This window comes from Coptis chinensis, chromosome 2 (genome assembly GCF_015680905.1).
Source record: "Coptis chinensis isolate HL-2020 chromosome 2, ASM1568090v1, whole genome shotgun sequence".
In the NCBI taxonomy this organism is placed as follows: domain Eukaryota; kingdom Viridiplantae; phylum Streptophyta; class Magnoliopsida; order Ranunculales; family Ranunculaceae; genus Coptis; species Coptis chinensis.
In genome coordinates, this window is record NC_141457.1 from 5,053,375 (window position 1) to 5,070,021 (window position 16,647).

Below are 16,647 nucleotides of genomic sequence, written 5' to 3' on the forward strand. Positions count from 1 at the left end.
CATTGCAAATCTGGGAGCAAGGATCTTGGTTTGCAAATCCTTAATTATCAAGAAAGTTTCTACTGGGATTTCTATGACGGTAGATTATGGGTTACTAAACTTTACTGGTGCAGCATGCGGTGGAGGGATGGAAAAGGTCGTTACAATTCTAATAGTTTCGTCATATATGACCAAGATAAAAGGTACTCAGAACCTATGTACAGGTGCGATGAATGTCGATGGACTGCACGCGGAGATGGCATATACTATTTTTGGGATGGGAAATATGTACGTGCATACCAGTGGAATATAACTGCTTAAATTAAATTAAAGTAAGAAATATGTGGATTGTATTCAGATGATGATAATAATAATATTCCCTATGAACATTTTGAAAATTTTAAATATCGTTGAGAATTCACCACTATATAGCGATTTGCGAGCCAAATATATATATATATATATATTGTGCGAAATATCGCAAAATCCCGGAGAGAACGACGGCTTACTTTTCCACCAAACAACCACCTCTTCATTTCTTGCTCTTCTTCTTCTTCTTCTTCTTCTTGAAACGTTATAAGTATTTCCTTTACCTTAAAAGCCTAACAAGCCCATTCAGTTTTATATATAAGTGTGTGTCGTTCAGTTTCATATTGATCTTGTTGCTGTAAACTTGTTTTTTTTGTGTTTTTTGGAATAAATGAGATGGTTGGCATGGCAAAGAGTGACAAGTCTTGATGATCGGGTAAGATGGGTAGTATAGTATCACGTGTAGAGTGCATGCATCCCAAGAGATGGAAGAAGTACCAGGCTCTTTGGGGACAAGTGCTAGTTTCTCTTTGAGATTGGGACAGACTGTTTTCTCTACTGCTTCTTTACTGTTCATGTCTCTGGGTGTTCAGTTCTACAGCTACACTTCTTTCTGGTAATATTAATTTGCAATTATGGTAATATCCATGTTTTAGATTCTTGAATTTCCTGTTTTTATGAAATGAATAAAAAAAAAATTGTTTATTGGATATTTTGGCAATTTCATATTTTAGTGCTAATATTATTGTAGATTATTAATAAGGATTTGGAGACTGAAAGAATAATTGTTGATGACATCATCGTCGGCAAGAATATTGAACAATTATGTGCTCAAATAGTGTTGAATTGATAACGTCTGTGTTTTGTTAATGAAGGAATAATTGCAAATGAAATTGTCATTGGCAGGAAGATTGAATAGTTCATTATATCTTGCCAGTAGAGTTTGTCGAGGAAGATTTGTATTGGAAACCTCATTATTATGTTAGGATTAGCAAAGGCAGTGAAAGATGCATCATAATCCAAATCTAACAAGAAGAAAAATACACAAACAATTTATGTGGTTCACATAGTGCATTTTCTCCACTAGAACTAGAAAGCCGCGAAGCGGTGAAGACCAGCGTTACATAGAGTTAAGGAAGGAGAAGAAGAAGAATGATGGTGGTGGTGGTGGTAGTGATAGCGAAGAGAGAAAAAACAAATAGTGGAAGAACAAAGCCGGAAAGGGAAGATTGGGGAAGAGAGAGTTTCCCCTCCTCCCCATACAACCTCCCAAGATTCCTAGTCTGTGCACAATAAACCTCCTAATTCTGCATTGGCGGTAACTTGCAGGAACGGTGTAGTGTGAAATTAGTCTCCACGTTAACATGTTTGTGGTAAGTTATAGAGTACAATGATGTCGAGGAAAGATGTTGATACCGTCACAATTCTTGATCATCAATTGTAATCCCTATGGAATTTCAAATATTTATGTATGCTGCAAATGAAATTCTTACCTTTTGGCCTTATTCAGAAGTTTGTCGTTTAAACCTTGCTTTGATCCATTTGTTGATTATTTATTACAAATTATTCATCACATTCTTACTTGTCAGAGTCCATCTGGTGCCACACAATGAAATGCTGGTAACCACAAGTATATTTGGACAATTACAACCTCAAGATTCTGAGTAGACATTGTGAAACACCACTTTCAAAAGTGCACTGACTGTAGAGATTTTCATGTAATCTATGACCTTGCTTTTTCTGTGGACACCACATTCATGCTGCATACTTCAATTTGAAACCTAAGCTCTGTGACTGAAGTTCTGCCAGTTCCTATCCACTCCCAACACATGACTATTGCAGTGCTGTTCCTGACACCTGAGTTAGGAAGGGAAACAGTGATGATGCAAGACTTGAGTAGACTGATACTTCCAGCAGTCATGCTGGAAGGAACAAACTACAAATATAGACTTTGTATTGAGCTATTTATGTTTTCTGAACTCAAACAAGGGTAGAGTAAGTAGAAAGGGCAGAGTAGGTAGCTGGTGTATATGTGAGTGAAAATTCTATTAAGCTGTAGCTACAATTTAATTCCACGTTAAAACGCCAACTCTGCACTGAAGCCAATATCTCTTTTGCTTTATATTAGAATTACCCTGCCACTTATATGTTTTGCTGACTTGCTGTATTATAAAATGAACCTTAACTGCAGCGAACCACACGGTATTTGCAAACAAGTGAATTAGAACTAATCCAGTCATCTATGCTTTATTCGAATGAATCGTTTTCTACCATTCAACTCTACATGGAGGTGTTTATCAAGTTGACGCTTATGTCTCTGAATTATCTTGCATTTATCATTTTAGAACTACATCCAAGTACCATTTACTTATGCTTCAATAGATTTTCCATGTGTTTCCTCTCTTTTTTGATCTTATACCCGAGTATAAGATTTGTTCCAGTATTCTCTTGGAAAAGGTCAAGTTTCTTTGTCTTTCTTGGTCTTAAGAAATGTCCCTCTTGACCCGCTCTACTAATTTGTTGTTTCTTTGAGAAGTTACTAATTTAACGAGAATGCTTCAACAAATGATTTATCTTATTGATCTGTAGTTAAGTTCTTCACTTGTACACTAAGAGTATATTGATTATGAGCAACCATTAGAAAGAGACATTACTAGCATTTGAAGTTATAATGGTAACTGACTTAGTTGATTCAACAGCTACTTGGTAACAGTCATGGGTTTGGTGATTCCATGGAGCTTCACATTGGCGCTCGTAGATGGATATTCAGTTCTAGTTGGCTGTCCTCTTCGACAACGAGGAATACTGGTAATAGTTGCCACGGGAGATTGGGTATGTGTTTTGTCTCTATTCATTCTAGATCAGTAGACCGGTTTATCTTATATGTTCCAAAAACTTTATACTGATATACGATTATATTTACCACAGGTTTTATCGCTTCTATCATTAGCAGCAGCTTGCTCAACAGCCAGTGCTATAGATTTACTAGTGACATTAGATGGGCCATACTGTCCTTCCAAGTTCTGCAATAGATATCAGCTGTCGGCTGTAATGGCCTTCTTGTCATGGTTTCTAATAGCTGCTTCATCTCTTTTCAATCTCTGGCTTCTCCCATCCTTGTGAATGTTTACTTTTGTATATGCATAAAAAAGTTTTCATTGTTTTGTCCAGCCGAAGAGCACAATAAAGTCGTTTGTGAATGATTACAGAAATCTAAGCACCCCATTGTCATCGTATAGAAGTATGGAACTTTAATTTTTTATAACCGTATTCATATTTCGGTTAACCTGAATATTCTGGGGGTTGGGCCAATTTCATGCAATTGAGTATTGTGAACATTCAAGCAGCCCTGTGTCGCCAGCAAACGAGGTGCCAAGGATATGAGAAAAGAGACCACGTCGTTGAAGCTCATACCTGCACCTGTGTGGACTCGCAAACGTATTAATAGCACACAAATTAACGTCATCCTTACGTAGCCTAAGACAATAAAGCGATTTGCGTCTAATTTCACAATTTGCCTGCTATCAGATGCTGGTGATATAATCAGATTCAACACAGGACTAAAGTTCTCTCAATTCACATGCATTAACGCACCATATTGCTTTTCTAGTGTTGTTACTAAGAAAGGGTCACTGTGAGATACGAGACTTTGTAGCGCCAATAGAGCACGTTTGATACTTGGGCATTTGTGCTGGAAGCAGGGACAGACCCAAGAGGGGTTGAGGGTTTGAATACCTTTTTTTTTTGGTGAAGGTTGAATACCTTCACTTCTAAGAAAATGATACATATATAGTATATTGTGTCCTAGAAGAAGAGCAAGAAAGCTATCAGCTTTAATGATATTCTCTTGCTTTACATTACTGCCTTAGACTCCAAATCTAACATATCTGAATCCTGTTTAGAAAACTCCTAACTTATTGTGACTTTTGAACATAAAAAAAAATTCTTGTTCAAGTTGGCCTTTCTGTATGTAGGTAGATTATAGGAACGAAATGTTAGATACCCTCAGGAAAATGTCTGGGTCCGCCACTGGCTGGAAGGAACAAAAGTACAAACCCCAACGCCTTGCAATATTTGGAGAACACAAACGTGACCCCAGTAGCTGACGGGTTTATGCCAGTGAAATATGTACGTGAAAAATAAAAAAGTTCTATATAAACTCCAGCTAAAATTAAAGAGTTCGTCTACCCCGAGGATATCCTCATAGGGACGCCAGCCGAGACCGTTGGATCCGAGATCCAACGGTCCGAAAATAAAAAACAAACCTATATTCTCTCTCTTCCTTTTTGTTTTTGATTTTCGGACCGTTGGATTTTGGATCCAACGGTCTCGGAACACTCATCCCTATAGGGATATTCTCGTGGTAGCCCAGATCAAAATTAAATTCGAAGAATAGAACACCAACTCTACAATGAACTGCTCATCTATTTGGTATTGTACTACTTAAATGAACCTTCACGGCTTCACTAGAGAATCCAACGATATTTGTGAGCAAAACTTGATAACCAAAACTAGTAACCCTGTGTTCCAGTGAAAGAGATGCAAGAATGTGAGTGGAATAAATGAGTGGTTGAAGCTTAAACCGAAACTTGTATGGATTCACAAATGTAATATAGACACGGTATCACATTCATTTGGACTTTTGGAGAATAAAGACATCCTTAAGCATCAGAAGAGTAGTTAACACAGCCTACACATAATAAAGCAATTTACATCCAGTTTCACAATGTGGCGACATTTTTAGAAGCACCTTGCTACAACTTCTAAGAAAACGCTTGGCTAGTTGTTTCTGTACATTGGCAAATCTGGGTTTTGGCATCTAAGCAAAACAAAAACTGAAGCCGACTCCACAGACAAGATTGGGGCTGATGGGCTGCTTCGTCGTGTGGCCCTGGCATTTGCCATATACTGAAGTACTGCACGAAAGACAAATGAAGTGATCATGGGAAACCTACGGTTTCATCAAGTGCAGATCGGATTCAAGACTTCAAGTCGTCGGCCTTTGACATGGCATTGCTGATGAGCATCTTCAACAGTGAAAATAATGTGTGCCTGCCAAAGAAAATGACAAAAATTTAACCCACAGTCCCAAACACTTAAACACAGAGAAATATATACATACAAACACACACTATTAAGGAATGTCAGTTTATATTTTGAATTTGAAATGCCATTACCAGAAACGGATGTGGACTAACATAACATAGGAAGACGATAACTGTTGCAGCATTTTTGTTTTATCACCTTAATTATTGTCTTAACATTGGTTAAAAAAGGAAGAAAGATAAAAGATAAGGAAAAAGACATACAAATATTGATGAATGGAATTTGACTAAGAGATGAGAAGGCAAGGCTGAAAAAATATTCCAAGAAAACGAAAAACAAGAGCAGAAAGACTTTAACCACATTTTCCAAAATATACTCAGGCAAACACCACATAACAAGTAACTACTTTAGCCAAATCAAAACTCAGATGAAGCCAGTAAATAAACCCTGCCAACATCCATATTAATAGCAAAGAGAATCCGAAAAGTGAGCCTTAAACTCTATGAGCATCCAACTCAAAACCAATTGGTGATGAGTTACAATCATCAATGGAGAAGGTTAAAGGATGGAGGTTAAGATTAGAGGACGATGATAGATTGATAGAGTAGAAATCCACACAATTCAGTAATGTTACATCTACGGCATTGGGTAATTGATTTCACTCACATAAAATTTTAGCGATTGTGATGTAGATTTATGAGCGGAAGCGATTAAGAAGAAGAAATCTACAACTTATATGAAAAACAATTAAGAACCCTAAAATAAAGAAGTCTCTTTTATTGACTCTGAGAAAGAAAATCACTACTAAACATCAACTGTCTAACCCTAACCTCAAGCCCCTTATTTATAAGTATCCTAGAAAGCAATAAACCAATAGTAATATGCCACATGGCATTCTAAAAACAAAAGACTACTAAAAAGATGGACGCCTCTTTATGCATCTGGGCTTGGGCCTATTGATGTCCGCATCAGATTGTCTCTCAATCCATTGCAAATAAATAATAGAAAACCAGTAAAGCTCTTTAAAAGATCTTTTCTCTTCCCTTAGCATTTTGCCATAAAAGTAGACACTAACTGTGAAAAACCACTTCTCTAATCAATGACATTAAAGCTTGTGTAAATTTGAAAAACCTCTTCATAAACACAACGAATGTATAGTTGGTTTCAAAAACTAAACTAGTTTGTATCAAGTAGGCCATAGTATGTGGAGATATTTATCTATGGTGAACATCACATTGGCCACAAAGATCTTACATTCTCCCACTTGGCGCATGTGACACATCTTAATAGTAATTTTAACTTTAAAAAGGTTTTATAAAATGATGCATGGGTTGACAAGGAAATTACTGACACCCAATTGTGAATTCAAAACATATACAACCAATTCACGATTTATACAATTCGGTCATCATATTGCCAAAGTTAAACAACCAACTTATGTGAGTCATGGCGGTATTGAGCCAATGAAGCGAAACAGCTCCTTCCATGTACTATAACATTAGCAACTTGATGAATGGATGTGAACATGATATGGTGTTGGACTGTTGAACGTGATTTAAGCAATTTAATATGGGTCTACACATCTAGCAAATGGTCCATGTCAAGAAGTTGCTATTGTAGTACATGGAAAAGGTTGTGTAACACTTTGTTGACACAATCACCATGACTAACAAAGGTATATGGCATCCGAATTGTTTAAAATATGAACAGAATATACAAGTTTTGAGATAGCACGAATCACAAATGTCAAAAAATATTAACGGAATATAAGTTTTGAGATAGCATGAATGTCAGAAATATGAACAGAATATATAAATTTTGAGATAGCACGGACGTCAATTATTTTCTTGTCAAACCCATAAAGAGTCATTTTTATAAAAGATTTTATAAAGTAAAATTAGTAGCAAGTTGTCTCACATGGCCCAAGTAGGAGAATGCAAGACTTTGTGGAAACATGAAGTGGACCACATAATAAATGTCCCACGTAATGTGCCATATAATTCATAGTTATTTAGTTTTTGAATTTAACAAAACATTGGCCGTATTTTATAAAGTGGTTTTCCAACCGCACAAATGCTTTAATCTCATTGTACAGAGAAGTTGTTTTCTTTTAATGTCTCCACTTTTATAGGAAGCAAGAGATACAAAAATTTAAACATTGTGAAAAAAGAAAACTCGTCACCTCTCCATTCCGTTTATTAAGCGCTTAATATTAATTGGTTCACACAAATCACTTAACCATAAAGCAATTGAGTAAAGCGCTAAGTGAAAAGAAACGGTTCTCTAAAGAGATATATTAAAATTCTATCTTGCCTTATATTATTTATATTTCATGATCCCAAACATAAATTCGTCTATAATCTCAACAGGTACCTCACTGTAACTCGACCTTTCGTAAGCCTTCATTAAGTGGATATGGAGAGCAACAGTATAGAAAAAAGTGACATGAAAAAGATGCATACTTGAGATTTAGTCCTCTCTACAATTTTTTTTCTCGTGTCCTCTACTATATTCACTAGTATAAATACTTTGTGTTATTTAATCCTTTAACAAGTTCTCAGCACGTGTCCTTAAGTATTCCTCATTCATCTGCTAATGTCGGAACACCATATATGCCAGGAATAAAGAAAACTTGATGAGTTTGACCGACCGACTCCCATACACAAAGGATAAGAAAATAATGACAAATTTTCTTCTTCTAAGTTGTAATTAGGTTTCCCATAATGTGTAAACTATTTTGTGCAGTGTATCAGATGAAAAAAGAGATTTCACAACAATATTTAGACTTCCCAATTGAGGAACTTAGAAAATTAAGGGTAGGACCAGACATACTGCTGCAGATGAGAAAAAAGGGACGTAATAAAAAGACTATAAAAGAAAAACTCCTAGTCTTGCCAATAGCCAAAAATCGATAATCTCTAATCAGTCTCACTGCAGAAATACCATCTAGACTTGACACAAGGGTAGCAAGGCTCCCAATCTATCATTCCTACTCAACAGATCTTTATAAGAACTATTTATAGGTAATAGGTACATAAAGTAAATTGTGTTCAGTTCACGTTGATACCTCAAATCATATAAGGCCCTGACTATCCTCCTCCTCTAGATAAGAAGGCCTAGGTATACCAGCTTTTGAGCTGATTCCCGCATTTGATAATTTCAACTCCCTGGGCACAAAGAAGTGTAACTGCTGCAGATGTTGAACAGTGTGTTAGGTAAGAGCCATGAAGAAAAATGGCATGAGATGGTAATGCAGAGCAAGATCAGTGAATGCAAGGAGGTAATGTAGTTTAAAGCTGGGCAGCTTGAGAAAACCAAGCGAACTTACGGCTCATTAGAGGTAAAAATGTATTGTATAGGTTCTAAATTGATTTGTTTTTTGGTTGAAAAGTTAAAACACATCTGAACCGCAATGGGGAGAAACATGTTCTTGCACACAGTTTGCAGGGCCATAAATGCCCGACGTATAATAATGAAGGTTAAATTTCTACTGTTTTAAATTTAAGGCGATACAATAAAGTGCAAAAGAGCTTTACGATGGAAATTATACCTAAGTTGTCTTAAACAACATCTTGCCAAATTATTGCATGCCATAGCAAACAGCCAGCATCAGCTCTGGTTATTGGGATAGTGACTCAGATTGGCAAGGGTGCGTAGCTTGATTTGTCAATTCATCTTGTTCGTCACCTTCCTGCTTCAAACCAAAATCAACCATTTCCTTTCTCAAATTTCTTGACAGTTCCTCATTTCCCTGTCTACTGTACCCGGATATGAAACAGTTGTATATCTCCACACTTGGCTCAAACCCTTTCCCAACCATTTCAGTCTGCAGCTTTAGTGCATCTTCCATCTTACCCTCCTCACATAACCCTCTAATTAGAAACTCGTAGCTTCTTCCACTAGGACAAAGACCATGCCTTTTCACCGTGTCCCTAAAAAACTTCAGAGCATCGAATATCTTATTCTTACCACACATTGCTCTAATCACTTCTTCAACTGTAAACACCTCCGGCCTAAACTCTTTCGTCCTGCACATATTCCTGTACAAAAGCATTGCCGATTCAACATCCCCAGCTTCACAATATCCTCTAATCAAATGCTCAAAAGTGAGACAAGTAGCCTCAATCCGATCCATTTCCATCTGACGGAAAAAATCTTCTGCCCTTTCCATTTCTCTGTTTTCACATAACCCCTTGATAAGTGTATTATAAGCCATAACATCTGGCTTAACTTCCTTAACCCGCATTTCATCCCATAATCTCATGGCCTCTCCCATCTTTCCTTGGTCACAAAATGCCGCCAGTAAAACACTATAACTATACACATTCGGGCGACAACACATTGAATGTTTGCACATTTCATCCCAAATCTCTTCAACCCTTTCCATGATTCCATCTTGATAAAAACAAAGCAACAAAGTATTCATAGTTTGCACATTGGGCATAATCCTATCTCTAAAAACTTGTCTATACACAACTAAACAAGCATCACAACCTCTCAACTTAAAAACACACCTAATCAACATATTACAAGTAGTAATATTCATAGAAATACCCCGAGAACGTAACATTCTAACAATCTCAATGGCACAATCAATCTTATTCCCCAACAAACAAACCTTAACAAGTAAATCAAACACAAATGGAGCTGAGTCACAATACCTATAACTCTTAACAAGTGTTTCAAATACCTCCAACGGGTCGTAAACACGAATGACAGTTCGCATTAAAGTTTGTGATGAAGTTTTAAGACGGGCTCTAGCAAGAATGTGAATAATAGTGGAGTATGAAACGAGGTCGTGTTTACAGAGTGAGTTTTTCTGTGACCAGTGGAAAAAACGTAGGGCAAGTCGGGGATTGTTTTTTATTCCAAGGGTGATTTCGGAAACTTGTTTTGAAGTGAAACCGTTTGGGTTGACTAGTGTTTTAATGTAGTTCCATCGGCTTTTTGAGCGTTGTTCTTTCAGTATCGAAACAACCTCGGATATAATAAGTGACAAGTCTGATGATGACGTGGAGAATAAAAGGGGCAGAGAGATTTGTTTTGTTATTAACGTAAGAAGATGCGAAGCTCTTGATATAACCACCACCGCCATTGTTTTTCCACTTTTTCTTCTTCTGTGGGGTAACAACAACATAAATACAAAAAAGAAACCGAAAAAACCGGCTATAACCAGTTTATTGTTTCTTATAACTATAGGTGATTCCATCGGGCACTCATCAAATTGGATTGTGCAACCCCTTAATTTTTTTTTTTTTTTACAAATTTGTCATATTAAAAGTTTGCCATCAAAGCCCAGACTGTGCACTCAAACGATCCCGCTATGTCGTTTGCATATACACTCAAACGATATGGACACGTCGTTTGAGTATACACTCAAACGATATGACCAAGTCGTTTAAGTGTTTGAGTAACACTCAAACGATATGTCCACGTCGTTTGAGTATACACTCAAACGGTACCACCATATCGTTTGTGTGTGCATTTTAGATTTGGCTAATCATTTGGTATCACATGCAAGCGGTATGGCTGGATCGTTTAGGGCTTCTATGGGGCAATATGGTGAAGTCGTTTGGACATAAACACCAATTACACTTTTCTTATACATAAACATTGAACACTTTTCTTATAATACAAATAATTAATCAATCATAAGTGTACAATAATTTATTTAAACAATTATGTGCAAAATTGAATTAGTAATGATCAATTATCAACACATCCTAATTGAATTAGGAGAATTGAAATTCGATTTAAAAAATTGGGTTAGGAACAACACAATTACATGCACTCTGCACTCTTTATCTGTTATGACATAATATCTATATAACCAAGTTAAAACATGTAATCAAACATGTTAAAATCTAAAATAATAATTTGTTTTATATCTAAACTTGTTATTATTATTATTTTTTCAATTGTGAATCATAAACTTAATTATTTCACTTAATTATATCTAAAATAATAATTTGTTTGAAGTTTGGGGTTCAGGGTTTAGGGTTTAGAAATTTCGTACCGACATATTTCACTTAATTATTTGAAATAATAATTTGTTTTATATCTAAACTTGTTATTTTTTTATTTTATTTTTAAAATTGTGAATCATAAACTAGTTTGGGGGTTTGGGGTTTAGGGTTCAGGGTTTACAAATTTCGTACCAACATATTTGACTTAATTATTCGAAATAATAATTTTTTTTATATCTAAACTTGTTATTTTTTATTTTCTTTTTCAAATTTTGAATCATAAACTACTTTAGAGGTTTGGGGTTTGGGTTTAGGGTTTAAAGTTCAGGGTTTACAAATTTCTTACCAACATAACAAAATTTTAATTTCAAACATATTTCACTCAATTATCCAAATCTAAAATAATAATTTGTTTTATATCTAAACTTGTTATTTTCTATTTTTTTTTTATTCAATTGTGAATAATAAACTAATTGGGGATTTATAGTTTAGAGTTTAGGGTTTACAAACATATTTCACTCAATTATTCGAAATATATCAAAATTTCAAATATCTCTATATAGAATACTCAAGTTTCTCATTTACTCCTCCTTACTCTTTTTTTCATTAAAATCCTTACTTCTTACAAAGAATACTCAAGTTTCTCTACATATTGGAATACTCAAGTTTCTCTAAATGGAACATAAAGATGAAGAATAAGCATTTGAGGTAATGTTTGAGGTGCAACAACAAATTAGAGAATGAGAAAATAGAAGATATGTTGAAAGTGAAGAAATGGAACAAAATGTTGAAGGTGAAGGTGAAGAATTTGAAGATGCGACTAGTCGAGCAAATGAGATGCCGAGAAATCGTCGACGACAAAGTGCAAACCTAAATAATGAGGTAACACTTTATTAGAATGAATACAAAATACTTGATTGATTGAATGAATGAATGAATGCAAAACCCGGGCCCAAATGATATGGCTGGGTCGTTTGGGGACACTATGGAACGACATGACTGGGTCGTTTGGGGACACTATAGAACGATATGGCTGGGTCGTTTGGGGACACTATAGAACGAATGGCTAGGTCGTTTGGGGACACTATAGAACTACTTTGCTTGGTCGTTTGGACTAAATTTAGTTAGAAGTTCATTTTTTTTTTGTGACTTTGAAATCCCTTATTTCCTAAATGCAAATTGTTTGAGACTCTTGTTTTATTTTTCTATATGTAGGATTATTTGCCACTATCCAAAAACTGATTCTCTACAAACTCGAATGACGTGGATTGTCAACCGATTTTAAGTGATACAACATAAATTTTTACTATAAAAGAGGTATGATTGAGTAGGCATTGATTTCATTTTTTTTTTAAATTTTCTAAATGTAATTTTATTAGTGTATTAATAATAGTTGTTGTTTTTTTATGTGTTTAGGTCTTTCATACACGTAGCGAGACAATTGGTTGGGCAACTGCTAGAGGAAAACACGTTAATGTTGTTGTGGTCATTGAAAAGTCGGAGTGTGCCAAGGGAAACTAAGTAGCAAGATTGAATTTGGCTTGTGAGTGCTCAGGTGTGTATCGGTCGCACAAGAAGGAAGGCAAAGGGAGGGCTAATAAGAGAAGGTCGGGAACCAAGAAATCGGGATGTCCATTTAAGTTAAAAGGTGTTTTCCAACGCGGCATTGTCGATAGTTGGAAAATAAAAGTTAGAAATGGTATTCACAACCATGTATTGGTGAAGACCCTTGAAGGACATGCATTTGCTACTCGTCTGACCGTTCCAGAGTTTGAGTACTTGTCAGAGATGAGTAAGTGTGGAATAAAGCCTAAACAAATTTTGGATTCCATCAAGAATAGGTATCATGAAAACATATCTAGTATATCCCAAGTCTACACTGCAAGGCAAAAGGTGAGGAAATTGGATATGAACGGTCTCACACAATTGTAGAGATTGCGTGAGTTGTTAGCAAAAAAATATTATTTTGAGGAGTTGAGACAGGATGAGAATACCGAGGAGATAATAGGGTTGTTATGGGCCTATCCAGAAGGTGTTAAGTTGGCTCAGACTTTTCCAACAATTTTCATGTTAGGCGCTACTTATAAAACTAACAGGTATCGGTGACCTTTCGTACAGTTTGTTGGGGTGAGTTCAACGTGAAAGTCTTTCACCGTGTGTCAGGTGCTGCTTCAGTCTGAAACAACAATCAACTATGAGTGGGCCCTGCGTCATTTTAGTGGCTTGCTTGGTGACATAAGCCCATCCGTGATCGTGTCTGACAAGGACTTGGCCCTGATGAGTGTCGCTGACAAAGTTTTTCCTAACGCACACAAGCATCTATGTAGATGGCATATCGCTATGTCCGTCCTTTCAAAATGTTACGATATTTTTCCAACTACAGAGCTTGTAGAGAAGGCCCATTACGTTCTCGTGGAACACTGTAGTCAAATCGAAGACAGAGGTTATTTTCCATCGTATATGGGATGCTTTGGAAAAATATTACAGGGTTGAGTACTCCAATTTTGTTAGTTATTTGCGAGAGACTTGGTTTCCTCATAGGGATCGATTCGTATGTTGTTGGACTGACTAACACATTCACTTTGGGGGTACAACGACCAATAAAGTTGAAGGGTCTCATGCTCAGGTGAAGCGTGTACTAGGAAATGCAAACTGTCATGATTTTTTGAGTATGTTTAGCTTAATCCACCCGATTCTAGAGATCCAGATGTCCGAGATTAGAGCTACCTTCGAGAGAAGTATGATTGTAACTCAGCACCACCACAGGATTCCTTTGTTTTGTGAACTCAGAGGTCTTGTCTCACACAAGTGTTTAGACTTGCTATTTGAAGAAATAGAAACCCGCGTAAAGCGAGTTAAAGATGGAGAGATCAGGTGTTGGTGCTATTTGCGTATGAGCCATGGAATGCCATGCGCTCATGAATTAATTGAGTTTGAAGAGCAAGAGCAGTCCATCCCTTTGACTACTATCGACCCCTCTTGGAAAACATTGTTTGCTTCTCCCAATGTGTCAGTGGGTGTTGGTCCCGATGTTACACCTTCGATGAACTTGTTCATGAATAGGTTTGCAATGGTTTTTGAAGAAGAGCAGAGGGTTATGATTAGGAAACTTATGGAGATTGCCATACCAAAAAGTACATGGCTAATACCGCCTCGTGAGGAAGCACAAACCAAAGGTCGGCCGAAAGGTAGCTGCAGCAGAAAGCTTCTAACTTGAAATAAGAACTCTTCAAAGCGAGATCCATCTCATTTTGAACATTCTCAACGTGACCATGAGGAGTGGGTCTCATCACAACCAAATACTACGCCCACCCAAAAAACCCACACCACACCAAGAAATAAGCCTTCTCCAAAAATACCAACCTAAAACACCCACACCACACCAACAAATAAAGTTTTTCTAAAAACACCAAAAACAACCACACTAAGAAATAAACATTCTCCAAAAACACCAAAAACAACCACACCAAGAAATACGTCTTCTCCAAAAATAGGGACACCACGAAATGTGAGAGATGGGTTAGACTTTGGAAAGACGAGGGGTCCTAAGAATTACGGGTTGGATATTCCTGAAGAAATGCATAAATACATTGTTAGAGTCCATGACTTTGTTGGCGATGGCAACTGCGGTTATAGAGCTTTCTGCATTGCATTAGGAAGAAATCAAGAAGAATGGCCGCATATGAGAAATGACTTGTACGAAGAGATTACTGACAACCTCCCCCTTTATTGTACTTTGTACAATCAAAGTGAGGTTTTTTATGCGATGGAGGAAATCCTATATGAAGAAAGTTACGCACCCTTAAATAAGTGGATGAGCATGCCCTTTGCTGGATACCTATTTGCTTCAAAATTTAATTTTGTCCTCCTACATTTAGGAGCTCGTTAGTGCTTCCTTATCATGCCACTGAGAACCCAAGGAAATCCTAAGAGAGTGAAAAAAATATTAGGTAGTGTACATGTTGGTGGAAATCATTTTGTCAATGTTGAACTTGTTGAAAATTATCCGGTTCCTCCAGTAATGAGCCAATGGCTTAGAGCTCGATATGATATTGCTAAAAGTTGGAATTTGGCCTTGACAGCAAGGCAATTGCAATTTATGGCATTGAACATTCCCAATCTAATATGGGAAAACGAGCCCGTTGAAGACCTAACAGTACATGTTATCGACTAAGTTGTTTGTATGTTGTCGATATAATACTTTGATGTAATTTAGAACAAGTGTAATTTTATTTTATTTTTATGTTATTTGGAAATAATGTTAGGGCTTTTATTTGATTTGATTTGGAAATCGAGTGATCGACTAAGTTGATTTGGACGGCAATCGAGTGATTTGGAAATCGAATGATCGACTAAGTTGATTCGGATGGCAATCGAGTGATTTGGAAATAATGTTCGTATGTTGTCAATATGATATTTTGATGTAATTTAAAATAAGTGTAATTTGATTTGATTTGATTTTACTTGATTTTACCCCAAAACGACATGGTTAAGTCATTTGACCTTTATACCAAACGATGTGGCTGGGTCGTTTGGGCTTTAAGGCAAACGATCTGAAGCGGTCGTTTGGCCTTTATACCAAACGATGTGGATGGGTCGTTTGAGTGTTAAGCCAAACGATTTAACGCAGTCGTTTGGTATAAAGGACAAACAATTTGAAGCGGTCATTTGGCCTTTATACCAAACGATGTGGTTGGGTAGTTTGGACAAAAAAAATTTAAAAGTTCATTTCGTTTTTACAACACTTTCATATTCATACAAACAAACATCAAATTCCACTTAACACTTTCATATTCATACAAACAAACATCAAATTCCACTTAACAACAAACACAAACATCCATCATTCATTCAAAATCAAATAACAACAAATTCCAAACATCTATCATTCATTCATAATCAAATAATCCATCCATTCCTTCCAAAGTTACAAATTACAAAGTTAATAAAGTTACAAACCCTAAACTGAAACAAATCATGAACTATAACGCCTACCACTGTACTTGCACCTAGTCAAGTTGTACGCCTGTTCGAAGGAGGACCTTGCTTCCACGGGAATATTATTCCCAGCCAATTGCAGACCTCTCTCTAGCATGCGACTTGTTTCATCGATGACGTCGTTCTGTCGAAAAAAGGGAAATCAAGATAAGTTACCAATAGAATGCAAAAAATCACAGTTAGAGAAACTTAATTAAAAATCACAATACTCACAATCGGTGAACAGTTAGGCAATGTCTCCAGGGAGGGATGAATAGGAAGACGCTCAGGGTTCACCAATCGAGTGTGAAAATTCCTCGCATACCAAGTTAAGTAGTTTTGATGACACTCCCATAGATAAGACGAGATA

The 16,647-nt window shown here is 36.4% G+C and overlaps 2 protein-coding genes across 3 annotated transcripts; one reads left to right on the plus strand and one right to left on the minus strand.

Moving 5' to 3' along the window:
* The first annotated feature begins 364 nt into the window (after positions 1-364).
* On the plus strand, positions 365-3,500 carry LOC147514488 (CASP-like protein 5C1). The gene is made up of 3 exons (XM_086583397.1): positions 365-904; positions 2,988-3,120; positions 3,217-3,500. Exons 1-3 carry the CDS (start codon positions 774-776, stop codon positions 3,409-3,411), a joined length of 459 nt encoding a protein of 152 aa, XP_086439523.1. The 5' UTR covers positions 365-773; the 3' UTR covers positions 3,412-3,500.
* Positions 3,501-4,963: 1,463 nt separating this feature from the next.
* On the minus strand, positions 4,964-10,519 carry LOC147514489 (uncharacterized). 2 transcript variants are annotated; one of them, XM_086583409.1, is made up of 3 exons: positions 8,885-10,519; positions 8,402-8,524; positions 4,964-5,340 (listed from the first exon to the last, which is right to left on the minus strand). In XM_086583409.1, the coding sequence occupies exon 1, from the start codon at positions 10,469-10,471 to the stop codon at positions 8,954-8,956; it is 1,518 nt and encodes a 505-aa protein (XP_086439535.1). In that variant the 5' UTR covers positions 10,472-10,519; the 3' UTR covers positions 4,964-5,340; positions 8,402-8,524; positions 8,885-8,953. The 2 variants fall into 2 exon arrangements, with proteins under 2 accessions (XP_086439535.1, XP_086439537.1); XM_086583411.1 differs by having other exon boundaries at positions 8,402-8,521; positions 8,885-10,458.
* Positions 10,520-16,647: the final 6,128 nt, after the last annotated feature.